The 24,029-nt window shown below is 41.7% G+C and overlaps 1 protein-coding gene across 1 annotated transcript in view; it reads right to left on the bottom strand.

Annotated features, from left to right (window-relative positions):
• RNF113A (ring finger protein 113A) overlaps window positions 1-24,029 on the bottom strand; it is a 379,605-nt gene that overhangs the window by 73,066 nt on the left and 282,510 nt on the right. The window contains exon 7 of the mRNA XM_044055201.1: window positions 9,180-9,269. Within this exon, the coding sequence (XP_043911136.1) occupies window positions 9,180-9,269 (90 nt within the window). The remainder of the gene's footprint in view (window positions 1-9,179; window positions 9,270-24,029) is intronic.

The following is a 24,029-nucleotide window of genomic DNA, read 5'->3' as shown; positions in this document are numbered from 1 at the left end:
GGTACTTGGCAATAATGTGTTTGCATTCAAGGGGTGCCTATACTTACAACAGTCTGGTGTGGCTATGGGCACCCCTTGTGCAAACACATATGCTAATCTGGTAATGCATCAATGGAAAAAGAATATGTTTTTCAGCACCCTTCTTTTGCCAAGATCTTAGTCTATAAACGTTTTGTAGACGACATCTTAATTGTATGGGATGGCTCAATTGGTGAATTCCTTTTGTTTAAAGAATACTTGGAAACTACAACCAACTTTCTTAAATTCACAGTTGAAGCATCATATGACTTAGTGCATTTTTTGGATGTCAGTTTAGACATTAGAGAAGGTAAATTGACATCCACACTATATAAGAAAAAATGTTGGAAAAACACAATTTTAAAATATGATAGTATGCACCCACGTCATATCTTTAAGGGCATTGTAAAGAGCCAGTTTATTAGGTTGAGTAAAATTTGTATAGATAAACAAGATTTATCAAGGGAGGCAGACATTATGGTAAAGATGTTTTTAGATAGAGGTTATGAATATGATTTAGTAACAATGGTTAAAAACCAAGTTTTGAAAGAAGATAGAACATTAAATACAGAAGTTAAGCATAACAGCCCCTTACCCTACTTTTATAAAAAGGAAGTTAACAGTAAGAAGGAAGGTGCAGCATTTATAACAACATATACTAATGACAGTCAAAATATTAAGAGAATACTGAATAATAATTGGAAAGTGTTATTAACAGATGAGTATACATCAAGGTTGGTAGGCAAAAATCCACATATAATATATAGAAATAACAAAAACTTGAAAAGTTTATTATGTGATAGAACAGGTTCAAGTAAGAAAGACTTGATAAGACAAAGGTATTCCTTTGGTACATATCCCTGCAAACATTGTAATTACTGTAAATACATCACCAAGGAACATGAATTTGAACATCCAGAGTTGCCATTTGTATTTAAACCAAGATTTAGAGCCACGTGTGATTCCTCTGGCTTAATATACCTAGCTACCTGTGAACAGTGTTCAGCCTTTTACATAGGGCTTACTAAAAGGAAATTAAAAAACAGAATTTACAATCACCAATATGACATTAATAATAAAAATGAATTAAATGCCCTTGCAAAACACATTTTAGTTCATCCAACACATTCTTTTGTGTTTAGAGTTTTACAGTTAGTGGAATGTAATGCCAGAGGAGGTGACTACATACATTTATTAGAACTAAAGGAGTTGAAATGGATCCTTAGATTAAAAGGTCATTATTCCCCGGGTTTAAATAATTATGTTACTATAAGGCCTTTCTTGAATACACGTAGATAGGTGTCCTATGGTTAATTTATTTCATGTGTTACAATCTAGCAATATTTGTCTGTTTTAGTCTTATAACATCTTCAAACAGTACAATTTATGAACATGTGTATTTTAATATTTTGATAATGAGCATCCATAATGCATAGTTAGAATTATATAATGTTAGTTATGTTCTTTGTCTAATATGATCTGTTAGTTTTTAGGTCTACAAGATTATAAATTAATTTTGTACATAATCATATACTTTCCTACACATATTTTCATATATGCAGTTAATACTTATTTAAACTTAGGTTTTTAACGTGATTACATACATTTATATATTTTTATAAAATTCTTGCACTGTTATTGCACATTATTAGGCTCCATAAGTATATTAACTATGCTTACATATTTACACATCCTTATTCTTTGCATTAGCTGAAGAAGAACTCCTCTTTGTAGTTTTAAATTCTGATTTAGAAACATATGATTATGGATGTGTATTAATCATTATAAGTTTTATTTCAGTTTTTATGTTAAGCCTTGTTCTATCAGAACTTTGCATATGAAAAATGGAAAACTATGTAAATTATGTTCTAAATAATGAAATATAAGCTTTATTAATGAGTTCCAAACATGAGAGAAGAATTAATCAGTATATACGTTTTATTCTTCTGTATTTTGTTTTGTTATATTCTAACCAACGGTAGCTTAAAGCTTGTTTCTAAGATTACTGTGCTTTTAAATGTGTATACAATTAATTACTTAATTGCATAATGAATTGATTGATCTATTGAATGATGAGTTTCTTTTTTACTATATAAGCTTTGAAATTTATTATGTTTTTTATGGTCTGAGGAAGCGTATCAGGAGATACGCGAAAGCGTTTACCACAGTATCGAATAAACCTTTTATATTTTACTTTGTCAACGTGGAGAGTCTGAAGTTTGTATTTTGTATATTTATGTTAGTAACTGAAAAGGTGGAGAACAAGTTGCAAAAAAATTCATGCTACAACGTGTCAACAAATGGACTGTTATCCAATCTCATAGGTAGGTACTAGACTATCGGCCCAAGGCCTAAGTAAGCCTAGCCAACAAGGTTCCCTGGCTTACGCCAACCAAGAAAGTTAATTTCCTGTACCCCTGTCGAGCAGAGCAACAGAAGTGATCCCTGGGGTGTATTTCCTATTTCCCATCCACTCAAGATTTTTCTTGAAGCGTGCTAATGAGGAACTTTGCTTGACATAGATGGGTTGCTTGTTCCAGAGTACACGAAGTCTCTGGGGCAAGATTCTATCCCTCCAGCATGTCCTGTTTATTGTGGTGACAAGGTTTAGGTCACTAGAATGTGTAGCTCAGAGGGATTGGGATTTCTTAAGGTGTAGCATGTCCAACAGCTCTGGGTTTAACACAGCTTTATATGTTAGGCAGAGATCTCCTCGGTGTAGGCAATATGCTACAGAGTAAAGATGGAGTTTGAGACGGTCAGTGTAGGGCATCTGTTTGAGGCCAGTAATCCTCTTTGTGAGATACTTCTGTGGCCTTTCCAGCTGCTGCAGATGTCTTGTGAAGTACATTCCAAAAGGGGTGTTGTATTTTATAATGGGTCAAATGAGTGCAGAGTACCTTTTTTCCTGGATGAGAACCCTTTTGTGATGGTGTGCCACATATAAGGATTTTCTGATACTGTGGCAATGTGATTATCAAAGGAGAGACTACTGTCCACCTGGGTCCCAAGGTCTCATCACACATTCGGCATTAAGTAGACTATCATTTATGTGGTAGTTCATGGGTACAGAGTTTTTAACAAAGGGATGACACTGCACTTTTTGGCATTGAGCTTGAGGCCATGCCTCTAACACCACACATCTGTCTCAGTGAGGCCCTTCTGTAGGATGTCCACATCATTTGGGGACTTTACTATGGTTCCTAGTTTGCAGTCATCTGCAAACTTTGTTAGCCAGAGGCCTTCTGTGTTAGCCTGTACTTCAGAGAAGTAAGACACCAAACAGGAGAGGTCCCAGGACTAAACCCTGTGGTACTCCACTTGTCACTGGTTTAAAGTCAGATTTGGAGTCTGCAACTTTTACAGTGTGGGTTCTGTCAGTGAGCCAGTTGGCAACCCATCTTGTGACATAGGGATTTATACCTAGTTTAGTGAGTTTAGGTACAATTCCAGAATAGGGGATGGTGTCAAAAGCCTTGGCGAGGTCAAGATAGGCTGTGTGAACTCCCTTACCCTTGTCTATGGCTTTGCTGACTGCCTCAAAGAAGTCAATCAGGTTCAGAAGGCATGATCTGCTTTTCACAAACCTGAACTGGGTGGGGTCCAGAGTTTGGAGGTTACCAATGTCTTTGTTTATGAGTTCCATGATGATACGTTCCATGGCCTTGCAGACCAGGCTTGTCAGGCTAATAGGGCGATAGTTCCCAGGATCAGTGATGGCTCCCCCTTTGTGAAGGGGGGCAACTGTTGCTGTGCGCCATTCAGTGAGCACAAAGCCTGACATGAGACTGATTGAACATGGTGCTTAGGTGGGGAGCCAGTTCATTCTGAAGTTCTTGTAAAACACAGCCTGGGATGTTGTCCGGTCCCATGGATGCTGTGTTTCTGATTTTAGAGAGTGCAGCTTTTACCTGCATAGATGTAATTACATGGAGTCTACATTCTTCCTGTATAGATATGGGCCCTTTAGGAGGTGAGAAGGGGGTAAAGTTAGCACTGAACCTATCTGCCAGGATGTTTGCAATATCAGTTGGTTCTGTCATTTTCGTGCTGTTGTGCTGTAACTCTGAGCAGATCTGGGTGTTGCCATTGAAATTCTTGACATAGCTAAGGAATGCTTTGTGGCTGCCTTTAGAATCAGTGGTGATTTTGTTTTTGTAGCTAGCTTTGGATGATCTTGTAAGGGATCTCAGCTTCTTACCGAGGCTGACCAGGCAGCTCCTCCACTCATGGGATTTTAATTCTTTTGCAACAGTTTCTTCCTTCTGTTGTAGAGTTTGTTTATGGCAGGGGACCACCAGATTAGCTTCCTTTTTTTGGAGGACAGCGTCTTGGTTCTGTTTGGAAAAGCACGATCCATGCACCCTTGTAAGTGCTTATAGAGTGCATTTCTGTAGGATTCAGCAGTCGTAACTGTATTGTCCCATCTGCATGAGATATAAAGGGAGCAATTGGTCTATATACCACAAGCACCAACCAAAAATAGTGCAGACCCATATTAGCTGTCAAATCAGCAGAAAAAATAAATATTAATGAAACTGTGGCAGAAAGGAGCAACTTTAAAAGCAGGAAAATCCAGAGTCTTTGTGGACGACGACTACTCAATGCTGACAAAGCAAAAAATAAATAGTTTCCTTCTCTTAACTATAAAATACACAAATATGAAACTGAGACTCAAGTTATTATATCGTGAACCATGTAGTGTTAATTATCCAAAAGGTATAAAAACACACTTAGAAGCTTAAAAAACACTCAAGGACCACCAATGAAGATAAGAGGAACTGGGTGATAAAGACAGTGGTGAATGAATGAGACAGTAAACCAACCTACCATGATTCAAGGAACTCAGAGACCTGCACAAGAGAGGTGGTCAGTGAAGCAATTTCTAGTTTTCCAAAGAAGGATGGCCTATAAACTCATTTCCATTTTTTCCAAAGAAAGATGCTAGACAAACAAAACTACGTTCGTGAGCATACAAAAATGGATAAAACAATACTAAATTTAGCAGATAATCTGAGACCAGGAAGAAAATTAATGCAAGACTAGTGTGAACATAACAACAACTGTCTGAACTGCTTTTGTCAAATATTTTAAGTAATCTCACATTCAGTTCAAATACTCTTCTACAAAAACATGTACATAGTTATCATTCACATATGAAGCAGTATAAAACCTGTTACTGGCAGTATTGGCAAAATGAAAATATATTCTCAAAGCTTAGGATGCCCATAATGCATACTACTACAGGGCACAAGGGGAGGTGAATTTGCTTGGAAAAATATTAGCATGGAATTTTAGACAGAATAAATACTAAAAAGTAAGAGTATAAGTTACTAAACGCATGTAAAGCCTCAGAAAAGTAACAAGGTTGATGGGTGGATCTAAAGAGCACACACTGAAAGTAGAGGTCACTTTAACAATAGATGTCTAATACTGTTGTGTAACACAAATGTGTTCACAGAGATAAAAATGGCTGAATTTGAAATAAACAACACATACCTGGCATTAACTGGCTTGGAACTAGCAAGAGTGTGAGGGAAATACAGTCTAGATTAAGAGGGGTAGTATGTTGTGTAGGAGATACTGCGGTGGTGGTGCTGCGGTAGCGTTGTCGCCTCACAGTAAGACGTTGTCCTGTTCGATTCTCAGATAGAGCGTCTTCTGTGTGAAGACATGCGTGAATGGGCGTACCTTTGTTGAAGGTTGTGCATCAGGGCTGGCAACTCGGCACGTAAAAATCCACTGCCAATCATTAGCAGACCGGAGTTCCACTGTGGCGACCCCTAACCGGGAAAAGCCGTAAGACACAACAAGTATGCTGTGTAGGAGCAGTTCATGGGGGAAAAAATAGGAAAGTGACTGGCTGAGGTAGGATGAACTCGAATGAAGGCTGAAATGTCAGAAAACATCTGGGATTGTCTATATGGCAAATAAGCTTGACCTGTAAAATAAGATTTCATGGCACAGTAGTTTGAGGTCTTAAAGTGAAAACATGGACTAAGAAGGAGGTTGCACACACATGGATTTGCAAAGTTAACAGGGCAGGATAAAGCGAATATGATGGCATAAGATTTACAAAACCATACACAAAGGAGAAGGGATAAAAAAGAAGCTGGTTAATGACAGCTGGCCAATTTGCAAACTGATTTTTTTTACACGGGGGGTGTTTATATAAGTAAAGAAGAATGGGGAAAAGCATTTAACTAAATGGAGTGATGGATCTGGGAAAGGAATGTATCTGCAGACAAACACAATCTGCACACAGATCATGGATTACATGTGCATCGCTTTTGCTAATGGGGATGCTACTAAATGCAAAAGAATAAGCAAGCAGCAAGGGACGAAAGAAATTAATACAGAAAAAATGGGGGCATACAAGTTTTAGAAGGTGGGACAATTTTACTAATGATTACAGGTTTATACAAAATGAGACTTGTCAGCCATTATATAAATCAGTAAGAAATGCTTGCTCCAACTCCCCTTATATAAATTGCTAATGATCTCCTTGGAGTGGATAAGGCATAGAGAATGCTTATATATCTTGATAATGCAAATATCTTCTAATTTTTTTTTTAACAATGAAGGTAGTATTAGGAAAATTAATATGGTTCCTCAAATCAGTAATAATCAAATACAACAAGCTGACAGCACATAACTCACTAGGAGGAATGAACCTTCTCAAACTTTAAACTATACTATTTAATCACACATGCTTCTAGGCTTTGAAAGTGCATAGATAAAATTTAACTGGCACTCAGTGGTACCCATTTGTGAGTACATACATAGCATACATAGAAAAGGATTTAAGTCTTACCATTTCAACCCACTACCTCTTCCATTCTTAGAACTTTCACGTATCAAACAATTCAAATTTCACATGTTCTTTTCCAACATACACTTTTTTTCAGAAAATTGATGAAATGGCTGGACTTGGAAGATTATTACTCTCTGGCATTACCAACAGACCCCAATCCTAACATTCTATTAAACAATCAAAAGGTACTTCAACAAAGTATTAGTTTAAGGGTGTGCACACTTATGCAACCAGCTTACTGTATATTTTTCATTTTCTGTATTTTCCCCCAACAGATCTGTTTTTCAGCTGAATTGTACAGGTTATAGGTCACATTAAAGGTGGGAAAAGTTCTGAAACGATTTATTGTGGTCTCATTTTTTTATATCACAAAAACCTGGCATTTTAACAGGGGTGTGTACACTTTTTAAATCCACTGTAAGAGAAATGGTGCAGGAGATTTTGAAGTACAAGATACAAATAGACCTATGAATAAAACATGTACTATTCTGTACATATTAGGAACATTGTTAAAATGTTTGATTTATAAAGATATTGAAAAAAATATAGTTTAATTAATATTAGCCAGGCTTAAAATGGCCCCTCAAGGCAGTTAGCCTAGCATTCACCTATGAAGATGAAGGGTGGGGGTGTGGGGGCAGTATAAAAGAAGGCTATATACACCTATGAATTCATTCTAGAATACTAGACAAATACTCTCAGATTTTCAAGAAAGTAGGTTGTAACAGTGGACTGGACATGCTTAAAAAAGGAGAACTCTTTTAGTGAAACAACAACATTATACAAATGCACCTATATGAGATAAGCCTAGTAAGCATTTTTTGTTGTTAGATGTAAATTAGGGAGGCAAGACTATGTCTTCTGAAATTGTCTACAAGACACGTATTCAGCTGTAATTTGTCAGTTTATTTCCTGGCTAAATAAATTGTAATTGTATGATAGACCATGTGGTGCTTTGACTTGCTTACTTAACTTCCTCTTTTGAGTTTTTTTCTCCAAGATTGGATTTGCTGTTACATGTGCATTAAAGGCTGGGACTAGATCACAAGCTGTGCCTCCGTACCTGCACAGAACACTCCCTTCTGGTATTTCATTTCTGCAGCTGCACTGCTACAGTTTTTTTAAAAACTGATATAAAGTACCCTCTGAAACGCACTAGTGCTTCTTATTAATGTAGTATGTCTCACACACTCTATACCAGTTGTCTGCCTGCTAATTGCAATATATCACACTACTGCAACCATACTGCACAGTTACCTCTAAACTGAAGTTGCCATTTCCCTGTAATTTCTCTGGACACTGGTCCTACTCAGTACAGGCCATATGTCTAACTCACATCCACTGCAGTAAGCCAAATCATAAAATTATTTGGATAAATTATCAAAATGCAGTTAGTATCATGTTTACAAGAATAAAAGAAACTTCAAAAGCAGTGGCCTGTATAACAACTACCCTATTAAAAAACAAGCCTGTTGCCATGGTGTGGTTATTGTTCCATGTGCGAATGCCTATTAAAATGCCATTTGCTTCTCTTACCTCATCTCTGAATGCAGTGCAGGCTTGTTTACAAACGTTTCATATCAACACTCAATACAGTTAAGAGTACATCTTAAGAGTACATCTTAAAAAAATAAAACAAGCAGTGTTGCTCTTAAGAGTAAAAACAAGCAGTGAATAATAACCTCAAAACTAACCTAATGGTATAAATGTATGACATTTGTCTGTGCCATTGGTGACCCAGGATAGACTTACTGCTTCCTAAAAGACAGAACAAGACAAATGGTGGGACTGATACATTTGATGGCCAAACCTGCCCATTCTGGAATGAAGGTGTGGGATTAAATCACAGCCAGATGAGGCCTGTTAGACTACCAACATAAAGAACCACACACACACTAGCTGAAATGTGTGCTGTACTGCGCATTTTCTACTGTTCTACAGGAAGGAGTAACAAAGCAACCAAAGATGCTCTAATACTATAAGCACTACAAGCAGTTAAGAGAATGTGGAGCTCAACAGATCTAAGAATATTCTGATTATGTTTTTTAAAAAATTGTGTCAACTATAATTTACCCCTGCTGGAGTAACAAATGCAGATGCAAAGAACTTGGCTTAACAAACAGACCTAAATTTCATCAACATAAAGGCCATCTCAGTACTTGCCTGGACTCCTCTTACAACAAATATGCATGCATCCGACGTTAACATACCCTTGTGCATATCCCATACATTAGCAAGATAAATGTAGAGGTTAATGGTCCATCTCCTAACTTTCAGTATAAACCACAACTGTGAAAAGAAAATTAATGCAAGAGCACACAATATGATAAATATCCTGTATGCATACCATTTGCTCCGTATCTGCCTTCAGAAAGTTCCTGTTCAATTTGCCAGCCATGTTTATAATCTGATCGATCATGCAGGAATTTACAGCTGTCTGCAAAAAAAAAAAAAAAAAAAGTACAAATGAAGCATGAAAAGAACATTAAAAAGGTCAAGCATATAAAAATTCACAGTGGTGATCTTACCATTCACACCCACCCAATCTATAACTTTTTTATTGTCTCTAAGCAGTACAACCTTAGTGTCTAGTCTGGTTACTGGTACTATGTCAAAACAGTCTGACATACAACAGCACCAACCCTGATTTGTACTCCTTTCAAATCTGTATGACAACTGCCCCCATACAAAATTTCACAGCACTCTTACCATGGCTTGATCCTGGGACTGTATATGCAAACACTGACAGAAAACAAAATGTGACACTTCATGGTTATGGGCAACCAAATTCAAATTGGGTACAAGACCTAGCAGCAATCTGCCATTTTCATTTTTTTAAGGTGGCTTTATTATTTTTATTCATTCATTTTATTTAGCTCCAAAAAGTTTTCAAGGAGGATGCAAAGCTCTTCCTAAAACTTTTACTAACCTGTTTATCTGAACTTGGCCACAATTTCATCTTCAACTAACTTATTACAATACAGCAACTATTACATTTGGGCTTCTCCTCTGTTGAGGAGTTGTCTGGCCGTTTTTTCCAAATGTGTCATTATCCCCGTGAAGACTAAAACTAGTGTTACACTATAAGGTGCTCAGTCAAGTGTGTTTTGGTAAAGCATGTCCAGGCTGTAGCGTCTAATATATCCTGCATAGATACATATCAACAAGCTGCAGAAGTGATTGCAGCTCTAGAAGAGTCCTTAGCAAACTCATCTAGTGTCTTCTAGTAGTCAAAGCAAAAGGCATTACAACCACTTGGATACAGCTTGTATACAGAAGCAAAAGCCTTCCATTCCTCTTTTAAACGGAAAGTACAGTTTGGTACCTACCATAAATGTAGATGTTCGAGTGTTCACCCTGCTGCAGTCATCACACTTGGGTTATCCTGTCATCAGGCGGTCCCGCAGTCGGCCGGAATTCCAAAGTCTTGGTCCGGCGTCGGTTGCTGTCGCCTCTTCCCTGACGTCAGTGCGCCAGGGGTATATATAATGCAACCAACGCCATTTTCTTCAGTTTTTCTTGCCCCAGATGTCAGGTGCCCCCAAAAAGGTGGTCAGAAATTAGTACCAAAAGGAGTAACCACAGCACAAACACAAAATCCCTTCAGCTATAAGCAAATACATCAGTAAGGCATAGAAGAGATTTAGCCAGTAGATCAGAGGGAATGGAGGGGGGGTAACCTGGACTGCAGCAGGGTGAACACTCGAACATCTACATTTATGGTAGGAACCAAACTGTACTATGTTCATCGTGTTACCCTGCTGCAGTCATCACACTTGGGTTGAATCCCAAAGCTAAGGTAGGGGGGGAGGTATCATAGAGGGTTAGTGGAGGCTATAAAGCCCTGCAGAACTGCAGTGGCGAAGCCCGCCCTGGACTTTGAGTAAAGAAGTAAGTGACAGTGTCTGGTAAAGGTGTGTACTGAACTCCAAGTTGCAGCTTCTAAAATTTCCTTGGTTGGAACCCCCCTGAGAAAGGCTGTAGAGGTAGCTGTTGCCCTGGTAGACTGGGATCTAATGGTAGCAGGAACTGGTTTCCCATGATGTGTACAGCAGAAAAGTACAGTTTTGTACCTACCATAAATTTAGATGTCCGATAGACATGCAACTGCAGTCATAACATGTGGGTTGTCCTGCCTCAGGCAGCCCTCGGTCGGCCGGATTCCAAAGTCTGGGTCCGACGTCGGCTGATGTCGCATTTCTCTCAGACGTCAGAGTGGCTGGAGTATATAAGCATCAGCCGACGCCATTTTCTTCAGTGTTTCTTGCCCCAGATGCCCTCCAAGGAAGGCTGTAATCAAATTGGAAGACAAAAACAGGATTCCAAACAAATACATGAGCAATAAAACAAATACACCATAACAGATATCCCCAGCTAAGAGTAAAGGGGATAGGAGTGGACCCTAAGCATAGAGGGGTATGGAGGGAGGGAAAACCCGACTGCAGTTGCATGTTTATCGGACATCTACATTTATGGTAGGTACAAAACTGTACTATGTCCTTCAAGAATGCAACTGCAGTCATAACATGTGGGTAGAATACCATAGCTTAGCTGGGGGAGGAGGTATGCTCTAGGAAAGAGATGGTGTGGCAATCAAACCCTGCAGGACTGCCGAAGCAAAGCCTGCTCTGGATCTGGAATATAGAGGGAGATTGTAGTGTTTGGAGAATGTATGCAAGGAGCTCCATGTAGCAGCTTCTAGAATATCCTTTGTAGGCACCCCTCTTAAAAATGCTGTAGAGGTGGCTGTAGCTCTGGTGGAATGTGGTCTGACATAGGCTGGAACAGTCTTTCCATGAAAGGAATAACAGAATCTGATGCAATGTCCAATCCATTTAGAAATAGTCTGTTTTGAAATTGCTTTTCCTTGGACTGCAGGGGCGTAAGCTACAAAAAGCTGTTCAGACTTCCTACTGGCCTTTGTTCTGTCCAGGTAGTATCGAAGTTGTCTATGAATGTCCAAGGTATGCAAAAGTCTTTCCCCCTTATTCTCAGGATTGGGGAAGAAAGCAGGCAGATGAATGGCTTGATTTAGAGAAACCCTAGATACCACCTTTGGCATAAAGGTAGGGTTGGTCCTTAGTGAAACCCTGTCTCTGTGGAAAATAATAAAGGGTGGTATTGCCATTAGGGCCTGTAGCTCCGAAACCCTTCTTGCTGAGGTAATTGCCAACAGGAAGGCTGTTTTCCATGAGAGAAATTGCAAGTCAACTGAAGCTGCTGGCTCAAAAGGAGGTAGAGTCAGTTTTTCTAAGACAAAATTGAGGTCCCAGGCTGGCACTGGGGCCTTTCTTGGTGGCTTAATGTTCTTGATTCCCCTGAGGAATTGTCTTAGTAAGGGGTGAGAGAAAACAGGAGGATCCGTGTTGTATCTAGCTGAAATAGCAGATGCATGTATCTTTATTGAAGAATATGAGAGTCCACTCTGTAACATATCTGCCAAATATTCCAAGATAAGTGGGATGTTCAGTAATGATGCATCATGTCCTTTGCTGGAATTCCAATTGCTGAATCTTTTCCACTTTGCTAGGTAGACCTTTCTGGAGGATGGTCTTCGAGCCTCTGTTAGTATCCGCTGAACTTCCTTGGAGAGAGATAAGCTGAAGTTATTTATGGGATCTCCCAGGCTGTTAGCTGCAGTGTCTGAAGGTTTGGATGCAGTGTTTCGAAATTGTGTTGAGTCAAAAGTAGAGGCCATTGAGGGAGGGCCCACCTCCTGGTGTGACATATGCTCCGTAGTAGTGGGTACCAGTGTTGTCTTGGCCAATCCGGAGCTATTATGATTCCCTTGGGCTTCTCTGCTTTGATCTTTAGTAATACTGAGGTCATCAGTGGCAGAGGTGGGAATGCATAGATTGCTAGGGAGTTCCAGTTGAATGAAAGGGCATCTATTTTCCAAGCCTTTGGATGGTATGTCCTTGTGCAAAATTTTGGTAGAAGATGATTGAGGTGAGAGGCAAATAAGTCCACTTCTGGCTTGCCCCATGTCGAAGTGAGCTGTCTGAAAACCTTCGGATGTAACCTCCACTCGTGTGGATCTGTGAAATTCCTGCTTAGGCTGTCTGCCAACACATTGTCTTTTCCTGGAACAAACTGGGATTGTAACTGGATGTTTAGACTCAGTGATTTCTCCCAAAGCTGCATTGTCAGTCTGCAAAGGGGGTAAGAGTGGGTGCCCCCCTGCTTGTTTATGTACCACATCACCGTGGTGTTGTCTGTCCGTATCATTAAGTGGCCTTGCTGGAGTTGGTTTTGAAAAGCCTCGATAGCATGCATTACTGCCAGCATTTCCTTTTGGTTTATATGCAGGTGTGTTTCCTTTGGAGACCATTGTCCTTGTATACACCTGTCTTCCATGTGCGCCCCCCATCCAAGGTCTGAGGCGTCTGTAGTCATGGTCTGTGTTATCTGTGGTTTTTTGAATGACATACCTGTGTTTTTCTGGCTCACTGAGGCCCACCATAGGAATTCCTTTTGTAGGCATGGAATGAGTGGTATGACTGTCTCCAAGTCGTTGCTGTGTTGAGACCAAATGCTTTTTAGGTACCATTGAAGCTTTCTCATATGTAGTTTTGCTAATGGAACCAGTAGAATGCAGGATGCCATGTAACCCAGGGCCTGTAGGAATCTCCTTGCAGTCATCTGGGTGAGTTTTGCTAAACCTCTGAAGTATTGAGTTAACTTCTCTTGCTTGTCTTCTGTCAGGTAAGCCATCTGAGAGGCTGTGTCTAGTTTGGCTCCTAAGAAGATTATTTGCTGGGATGGCTGCAGTCTTGACTTTTGGAAGTTGACTGTGTATCCCAGAGCTTGAAGTAATCGTATGACATAATCCAGGTTTTTGTCAACATCAGTTTGTCGTCCGCTTGTATGAGGCAGTCGTCCAGGTACGGGTAAATTTGTATACCCTGGAGCCTGCAATGAGCAATTACTGAAGCCAGGCATTTTGTAAACACTCTGGGCACAGTAGATAAGCCAAATGGCAATGCTGAGAATTGATAATGCTCTGGCCCTGCAAGAAATCTGAGGTATCTTCTGCAGCTGTGTCTGATAGGGACATGCAGGTATGCCTCCTTGAGGTCCAGAGTAATCAGCCACGACTCCTTGCCCAGCATGGGAAGAAGTTGCTGTAAAGTCAGCATTTTGAACTTTGGTACTATGAGAAAGGTGTTTAATGCGGACAAGTCCAGTATTGGTCTCCATTGAGATTCTTTTCTTGGAACAAGGAACAGTCTTGAGTAAAACCCTGCTCTTGTTCTTGTTGTGGAACTCTTTCTATTGCTTTCATTCGAGTCAACAGAGTGATTTGCTTGATAGCCTCTGCCCTTTGATGTTGTGGTAGATTTGGCATGCCTTGTTTTCTTGGTAAGGTATGAAAATGAAACCTGTACCCTCGGTCTATAATGTCCAAAATCCATTTGTCCTTTGTCAGTCTGTGCCAGTTTTTTGCAAACAGAGATAATTTTCCGCCCAAGGGAGCTTCTAGTTGTTCCCTGGTAGGCGGTAGTAGAGGAAAGTCATTGAGTTTGTGGTTGTTGGGCAGGTGAAACCCCTGCGTCACTTCTTTGGTTTCCTGGCTGCCATTGTCGTCCCCTGTAAGGGCCTCTGTATTGGCCTCTTCCTCGGCCACGTCTGTTCTTACCCCTTTGAAACTTTTCTTGATTAGGAAAGGACCAGTTTTTTGAAGGCCAATTCCTACTGAATCTGGGGGGTTGAACCTGGAGGAAATCCTTCACAGTTTGAACTGATTTTGCTTTTTCTTCGATGGTCTTTAACACTTCCTTAGCATTTGCACCAAAAAGCTTGTTCTTTTCCAAAGGTGCATCCAGAAGTTTTGCTTTTACATGATCTGGTAGAGGTTGATCTTTTAACCAAGCATGTCTACGCATCACTGCCCCTGTCATAGCTGCCCTACATGAAGCTTCCAGTGCATCATATCCACACTGCAGGAAGTTATTGCTTACTTGCTGAGTGTTATGTACAGCTTCCTGCAAAGTCTTCCTGTCTAAAGGATCAGGAGAAGCTAATGTTTTTTCTAAATCTTCTAAGAGATAATCCTGATATTGGAACATATGAAAAAGGCAATTTAAAGCTCTCATAGATAAGGTAGTGGATGTGTAAACCTTTTTACCCCATCTCTAATGACCTTGCTTCCCTGTTGGAGGGCAAAGGATTTTTTGAGGTGGAGGCTGAAACTCCTTTAGGCCCCTGTGAAATAGTTTCCAAATCAGCAGTATGGGCCCTGAATAAATGGGAATGAGTTCCTGGGACCCTGTAATACCTGTCTGGCTTGGCTGGAGCTCAGAATACAAATCATCCAGAACATCAAGTACAGGAGGAATAGCTAAGGGCCTGTGCTGAGGCTTCTTAAGGAAAGTCCTAAGGCGTTTCCGAGAATCAGAATATTCCTGACCCTGCCACTTAAAATGTTCCCTCATGGTGTGCAGAACTTCCCCAAAAGAAATATCCTCAGAAGGGGAGGCCGATGGTATGGAATCTTCTGCATCCGAGTCCTCATAGGTCTGGAAGAGCTCTTCCTGGCTATCAGAGTGGACAGAGCCCTCAGAGTCTTCATCTGAAGGGACAGAGGGTTCAACATGGGGCCTTTTATCAGGAGGAGGCTGGGATGCTCTCTCAGGATGGGCCTGTGAACCTCTAATCATGGAAATTAAATCAGCAGCCATGGACATAATTTGTGTCTCCGGAGTCAGCTGAGGCAAGGATTTGGAAGTAATATGCTTAGTTTTGCTGGCTGCCTTAGCCCAGGCCTTAATAGACATGGCCATAGGAGGCCTGGCAGCTCCACGTGCAGGAGTGACCTTGTCTACAGCAATGGTCACGGACATTTCCTCGGTTTCGGTATCCGGAGGAAAGTCTATAACTGGCGTCGGAGTAATGTCTGGAATCGGAGAAGTCGGTAATGCGGTGTCTTCGGTTCGGAGCGGTGGAGGGACAGTCTCAGAGGGAACCGGAGCACTTGCGCTAGGTTTTGGCGTGGAGTCGGTGGTAGATGCGGGCCGAGGAAGTCGGTCCCGGTCTTTTCGCTTTTTGGGAGTTTGCGATGTCGGAAGATCCGACGGCATGGTGTAAGCAAATTTATCGCCGAAAAAATCTTCAGCGAACTCCGCCCGGCGCCTGAGTGCGCTTGTTGAAGCGAGCACAGGCTACACAGGCCGAGACGTCGTGGCCTGGGCCCAGGCAAGGGAGGCAGTAAGAGTGGAAATCCTTATGAGGTATTTGTTTACCACAAAAAAGACAATTGTTAACTTTTTCAGTAATTTCTGACATCGGCTGAGGCAAGAAAAGGTCCCCAACGGGGTACTTAGCTTTTTTGATGACTTCGGTATCGTAGAATACAGGAGCTGACCGACCGGCACTTGCGAACTGCTTCTGCTTCGGGCACCGCGCGGCAAGAAAGACTGGAGAAAATGGCGTCGGCTGATGCTTATATACTCCAGCTGCTCTGACGTCGGAGAGAAATGCGACATCAGCCGACTTCGGACCCAGACTTTGGAATCCGGCCGACCGAGGGCTGCCTGAGGCAGGACAACCCACATGTTATGACTGCAGTTGCATTCTTGAAGGACATCGTATGCAATGACCTATCCATTTCGAAATGGTTTGCTTTGATATAGCCTTCCCTTGAGTAGCTGTAGCATAGGATACAAAGAGCTGGTCAGATTTTCTGAAAGCCTTAGTTTTGTCCAAATAGTAACGAAGCTGCCTGAGAATGTCCAAGGAATGCAGGAGTCTCTCATCTTTGTTCTGTGGATTGGGGAAGAAGGTGGGTAAGTGGATGATTTGATTTAAAGCTACACTGGAAACCACCTTCGGCATAAAGGAAGGATTAGTTCGTAGAGAAACTCTGTCTTGATGAAAAATGAGGAAAGGTTCCACTGCCATTAGTGCCTGTAGCTCTGAGACTCTTCTAGCTGAAGTTATTGCTAGGAGCAGGGCAGTCTTCCATGACCGGAACTGTAGATCTGCAGAGAAAGCTGGTTCAAAGGGAGGTAGTGTTAGTTTTTCCAGAACAAAATTGAGGTCCCATGTTGGTGCAGGAGCTCTCCTAGGTGGTCTGATGTTTTTTGCCCCTCTGAGGAACTGCCTTAGAAGAGGATGTGAAAATAAAGGTGGATCCCTGTTGTAGTGAGCTGAAATAGCCGAAGCATGGATTTTAATCGAGGAAAAGGAAAGTCCTTTCTGCAACATCTCAGCTAAATACTGTAGAATGTGAGGCATGTGAGGCTGAATTGTGTCTTGGCCTTTAGCTTGGTTCCAGGCACAAAACCTTTTCCATTTGTCCGAATAAGCCTTCCTGGTGCTTGGCCTCCTGGCTTCCAAAACAACATATAGAACTGCTTGTGAAAGAGGTGCTGGTTGGATGTTTAGAGGATTTGCCATGCAGCCAGATTTAAAGTTTTGAGCTGGCTGTGAAGAATCTGATTGTTTTGTTGCGTGAGCAAATGGGGGATTTGAGGCAATATCCATGGTGGGCTGTGGGCCATATTTTTCAATAGCGGATACCAGTGCTGGCGTGGCCAGTCTGGGGCTATGAGAATCAGTTGTGGTCTCTCCTTTTTGACTTTCAAAAGAACCTTTGTGAGGAGAGGCAATGGAGGAAAGTCATATACTGTCAGGTTTTTCCAACTGAAAGAGAGAGAGTCCACTTTCCAAGCTTGATGGTGGAATGTCCTTGTACAAAATTTTGCCAGTTGATAGTTTTGAGGACTGGCGAACAGGTCTATGTCTGGAAGGCCCCATTTTTGAGTTATCATTGCAAATATTTGTGGATCTAGTTTCCACTCGTGGGGATCCTTGATGTTTCTGCTGAGGTCGTCTGCCAATGTGTTCTTCTGTCCTGGCAGGAATTGAGCTTGTAACTGGACTTGGTAGGCCAGAGCTGTGTTCCATAAGGTCATTGCTTGCCTGCATAGAGGGTAAGAATGTGTACCCCCTTGTTTGTTTATGTACCACATTACTGTGGTGTTGTCAGTCTTTATTGCAAGTTGTCCTGGATGTAATAGATCCTTGAAGGCTGTCAGAGCTTTCTGTACAGCTAACATCTCTTTTTGATTTATGTGCAGATTTCTTTGATCTGCAGTCCATAGGCCTTGAATGCATTGTCCTGCCATGTGTGCCCCCCAGGCATAGTCTGAAGCATCTGTTGTGATAGTTTGCCTGGCTGGGGGCAAGGTGAAAGGCTGACCCTTGTTGAGGTGACATGCCTGTGACCACCATAGAAATTCCTGTTGTAGGCAGGGAATGAGAGATATCATTGTGTCCAAGCTGTGGCTGTGTTGAGACCATACGCTTTTTAGGTACCACTGTAATTTCCTCATATGCAGCTTTGCAAATGGTATTATTAGTATGCAAGATGCCATGAAGCCCAAAGCCTGCAGAATTTTTCTTGCAGTTAATTGGGTCTTTGTTGCCATTGTCTTGAAATATTGAGTCAGTTGTAGTTGCTTGTCTGGCGTAAGAAAAGCCTTCTGGGCCTTTGTATTCAAACTGGCACCCAGAAATGTCATTTTTTGTGAGGGTACTAGTTTTGACTTCTTTTCGTTTACTGTGTACCCCAGGCAGTTTAGTAGATGCTTTACAAAGGCCAGATGATGTAAGAGAATGTCTTTGGCTTTCTGCTTGGATGAGGCAGTCGTCCAGGTATGGATATATTTGAATTCCTCTTTGTCTGCAGTATGCAATTACTGGTGCCAGGCATTTTGTGAATACTCTAGGCGCAGTAGATAAGCCCAAAGGGCAGTGCAGAGAATTGGTAATGGGCTGAACCTGCAATGAAACGGAGGTATCTTCTGCAATTTTGTCTGATAGGGATATGCAGGTATGCCTCCTTGAGGTCCAACGTAACTAGCCATGCTTCCTTGCCCAACATGGGAAATAGCTGCTGTAGTGTTAGCATCTTGAATTTGGGCACTTGTAAGTAAGTGTTTAGAAGTGAAAGGTCCAGAACTGGTCTCCAGGCATTGTCCTTTCTGGGCACTAGAAAGAGTCTTGAATAAAATTCTTGGCCTTGCTCTCGAGTAGGTACCAGTTGAATGGCTCTCATGTCCATGAGAGCTGTAATTTGTTTTTGTGCCTCTGCCCATTGAATTTGTGGCAGGTTTGGCATTCCTCTTTTCATTGGCAAGGTGTGAAAGTGGAATCTGTATCCTCGTAAAATTATGTCTAGGACCCATTTGTCCTTTGTGACAATGTGCCAGAAGTCTGCAAAAATGTGAGAGTTTTCCCTCCAAGGGGGCTGCCAAGAGAGTATTGCTTGGCCAGATGAGGTGCAAGTCATTGAGTTTGCCTTCTTGTGGTTTGAGACCTGTCTTCTCCTCCCTTCTGTGTTGTAGAGCCCCCCATTGGCGAGGTTGAGGGACAGAGGTTATTCTTTGCTTTAACTGAGAGATTAGAAATTGCTGATACTAAGCATGTGAAATTGACAATTCAGTGCCCTCATAGCTAGTGTGGCTGAGGTGTAAACCTTTTTCCCCCCACCTGTCTAGTGCTCTGGAATCCCTTGGGACCCTGTGAGATAGTCTCTGGGTCAGCTACAGGGCTTTTGTAAAGAAATTTGTGGGAATCAGGCACTCTATAGTATCTGTCTGGCTTAGCCGGAGCAGGAGGTAGAGAGTCTGGGTTGAAACTGGATTCTAAATAGACATCATCCACAATGTCCAAAACTGGTGGGATGGCAAGTGGTCTGTGTTGGGGGAGTAAAAGAAATTCTCTGAGCCTTTTCTTTGAATCAGAGTAGTCCTGACCTTCCCAGTGAAAATGTTCCCTCATAGTGTGTAAAGTTTCCCCAAAGGAGTAGTCTTCAGGAGGAGAAGCTGAGGGAATAGAGTCCTCAGCATCAGAATCTTCATAAGGAGAGAAAGAGTAGTCTTGGTCCTCAGAGGAGTCTGAAGAAATGGACATTTGCTCAGAGGATGCATAATCTTCCTCTTGTCTAGGCCTTTTGTCAGGAGGGGGCTGGGAACCCCTGATTAAAGAAATCAAATCTTCAGCCATTTTGAGCATCTGTTTCTTAGGCATGGGGCCTTGAACAGGAGACTGAAGTGCAGTCCTTTTAGATTTAAAAGGAGTCTTAGACTTAGAAAACGTTTTAATGGTGAGAGTCGTCAGTCTGGAAACGCCTTCAGAAACAGATGGCATTTCTGTAGTACTGACGTCTTTTGTAGCAAAGTCGTCGGAAGGGCCTGAAGTAAAAGGCTGCGTTGGCCTGGTACGTTCCGTCAAAATTTCCGTAGCAGTCTCGGGTTCCAGATCTGCAGTAGTCAGGGGCTGCGTCGGAGCCTCACTGAGGACCGGATCGGCCGAGGCCTCGGAATCTGGCTTAGGCCTGGGCTGTCTGTCCTTATCCCTGCGTTTTTTGTGCATGCAGGTAGTCGGTTGCTCCGATGGCATGGTGTAGTTAAATTTCCTACCGAAGTAGTGTCATGCGAAATCAAAGCGTCTTTTAATAGTACGCTTATTAAACCTAGCACAAAACCGACAAGAAGTGACGTCGTGGTCTGGGCCTAGGCAAGGTATGCAATAAGAATGAAAATCCTTATGAGGTATTTGCTTCCCACAAGAAATACAATTGTTAACTTTTTCTGACATCGGTCTGAGGCAAGAAAAGTTTCCCCAACGGGGTACTTAGCTTTATAGAAGACTTCAGTCTGAAATTCGAATTCGAAATTCTCAGGAGTCGGCCGACTGGCACTTGCGAACTGTTTCTGCTTCGGGCACCGTGCGGCAGGAAAGACGGAAGAAAATGGTGTTGGTTGCATTATATATACCCCTGGCGCACTGACGTCAGGGAAGAGGCAACAGCAACTGACGCCGGACCAAGACTTTGGAATTCCGGCCGACTGCGGGACCGCCTGACGACAGGACAACCCAAGTGTGATGACTGCAGCAGGGTAACACGATGAACATCAAAAAGTTGGTCTGATTCTTCTAGGACAGTGAGTTTGTCTTGTGTAGTATCTCAACTGTGTTTGGATATCCACAAGTTGGATTCTGACAGTTTACTTATAACTGAAAGCTGGATGAGACTGATTCAATGTACAAATTACACTTGGGCATGAAGGAGACACTTTTTTTTTTTTTTTTTTTTTATTAGAGATTCTCTCATTTGGAAAACTGTGTACAGAAGTTTGCATGTTAATCGTTCTAATAAAGCAAGTAATTCATGCTGAGAAAGCAGAGACAGAACCCCAAAGAATTTGCAAACTTCATTTAAAAAAAGCAGACAAACAGCTCAGCATTCTTGGTATACGGCAGTTCACAGGATTTTAACCATTTGAAGAACTTCAGATGACAAAACTTTTCCACTTCTGGGGGCATCACTTCCTGCTTGTATACCTGTTCTTGAGAACTTCTGACTTGTGGACACAACAGTTCATTGCGGAGGATTAGATTTCTATTTTTCAAGCTGACAGGGTGGAGGACACTAACTGGACAGAAAACTCTTGCTTTATACTGAGTTATCAGCAAGTCCTTCTGAAATGAAAAATGCCATGGAGGAAAACAGGACTTGTCAAATCTATCTCAGAGGTTATTCAATACCAGCCTTCATACAGGCTTACTGCCAGATGAATGGAGGACAACAATCGCACCCTTGCACAAAAGTGGGGTGTCAATGGACAAAGATAACTCTAGACCCATAAGCCTGACCAGCCTCATATGTAAGGCTATGGAAAAGCTCATTATGAAATTAAGGACACAGGTAATCTACAAATTCTGTATCCAAGCCAGTTTGGATTCATCAAAGGCAGATACTACCTACTTAACCTGACTGAATTATTTGAGAAGGTTACTGAGGCAAGGGATGAGGGCAAATCAGAGCACACTGCATATTATCTTGGCCTCACAAAGCCATACAACACTAACCCAAACTCATGTATCATAGATAAACATTCCCAGCTAAATGTAAATCCCTATATAACTTGCTGGATAACTAAATGGCTCACTAATAGAACACAGGAAATTACATTCTCCCAAAGACCTGGCACTAGTGGTATACGCCAGTGTTCAGACTTTGGGGCACTCCTCCTGGACATTTACTTCTCGGAGGTCAAAGCAAATCTTATGGGTTTATAGCTGACCAAGTCTGCACATTACAGTTAACTTGGTGCCATCATTTACTCCCCAGAGGACTCCTAGATCCTCAAAGGTGGCCTTTCTCAAATAGCTGATATCAAAGCCATGGACTAAAAATAAATGCCAAGAAATGTGTACTAGTATCCTTCAGCAGCAAGATTTCCCTTGTGATGATCACATCAACAGCAACCCCCCTGACAGCTGATCCTATAGCCCCGGATCTGGGAACCTAAGAGAGACTTTGGAGTGATTACGTATCAGTGTTCTGCACTCTCTTGCTATGCTTAACTGTTTTCCACCTAAACACAGATTTTCCAGCATTTATTGTGATTTAAAAGCTTGTTTTTTTCACATATTGTACTTATTTGACTGCCTGCACTTTTAAAAAGTTGTTTTTTGTTTAAATAATTTGTTTAACTGTTGTAGGCTACACACTAAAGTGCAATAGCCTTTTCTGATCGTTTGTAGTCGTTTAAAGCTGTTTTAAGTGTATTTTTTTTACTGTTTCTGCCTTATCTTTTCAAAAAAATAAAAAAACAAAAAAATTCCTGGTTTCCCACCTTTCTAAGCTAGTATAGTCCAGTTTTCAGGCTAGTGCTGAATTCAGGGCTGTGATACTAGTTTCTGAGTTGCCCATACCTTACTTGGATAGAAGGAAGTTTCTCTGTTCACCTGTGAGAGAGGGGAGCTTTGAGCAACCTATCTGTCCCTGGAGGAGTGGTTCCAGCCCAGAAGTTGGTAGTTTATTGGCCATTTTGGGCTAATTTCTATCTCTTTCATTTCCCTACTATAAAAACTGCATTTGCACGGCTTTGCGCACCAGGCAGTTCCGGTTAGCTATGGTTAAATTATTAACAGCTCCGCTAAGTCTCCTCTTCAGTTTTTACATTGAAACTAGTCTAATTCTCAAATTAAGCACTCAAAAAGCATCTTACAGCCCAGCACTTGCTCAGACCCAATAGCAAGCACTAATATACCCTGACACTGACTGCCCAGCAGGGCAAGGCTCTTTATTCACCCCTTACCAACCAAGTGACTAAGCAGCTCACCCTACTAGTCAGGCATGACCAAAGGGCAACTTCAGGTGCACTCTCCAGTCCAGCTGGTGAATCTGGGTATCTTGAGGCAATGTTACAACTGCCTCATGTATACAGACAACCCTCTCCTCCTACCACAAAGCACTAACATATGTGAGAGATGCAATTATACAGCCAAACTGGAAGCTAAGCTGTCTCCACCAAAGACTGGAACAGACAGTCAAGAGGAGAAGGTTAACACTTGCACCACACCTTCAGCCGCACACAGACCTACTAAAATAGCACTGGCAAAAAATACACAAATACACAAAATCATACTCGGAGGCTCTAAATAAAAACCTGCAAAAGCATCAGAGACCTCCAAAGCAGACACCCAAACAACCTGCACTTCCCATCACAAACCAGACAACACATAAAACACAAAAATCAGTGTGCCGCACAATCACAGCCCTTAAGGCGAAATAACATACCTAACACACTAGTAATAGGTGACTCTATGACATCCCACTCACTAGGCTGGACAAACAGAAGGTTATTGTTAGCTGCCTGTCGAGAGCCAGAATCTGCCACATAACACAAGCACTCAGGTCACTCCAGAACAAGTACAAGTATGACTCTGTTATTGTTCATGTTGGTGGGAATGACCGGAGACGTACCTCCCTGGACTACATGAAAAGAGACATGGAAGAGCTCTCTGATCATGCAGCCCAGGCTGGTATGACCCTGACCCTGAGTAGCATCTTTCCCTCACCAAGAATGATACCTCAGAAAAAATGATCAATTTCAACAATTGGCTAAGCTTCTGGTGTCATTCAAAGGGGATCCAGTGTCTGTCAGCCTGGGAGAACATGCTCGACAAGCCGCTTTGCTTCACAAGAGACTACTTACACCTGTCACCCCCTAGGCTTTCAAATACTGGCCAAGACTCTTGCTGCCCCCATAGTGCCTTTTTTAGGCAAGGCTCAAAAGTCAAACCCACCTCCATAAACAACACAATTAACAAAAAACTGAGGGTTATGCTACTCAACGCCAGGAGTTTAAATCTCAAAATGCACATGCTCGAACCACTC

Source organism: Protopterus annectens, chromosome 13.part0, assembly GCF_019279795.1.
Source record: "Protopterus annectens isolate FY-2018-M chromosome 13.part0, PAN1.0, whole genome shotgun sequence".
NCBI classification, from domain to species: Eukaryota; Metazoa; Chordata; order Ceratodontiformes; family Protopteridae; genus Protopterus; species Protopterus annectens.
Note: the sequence above shows the minus strand (reverse complement) of the source record. Positions and strands in the feature narration are given on the sequence as shown.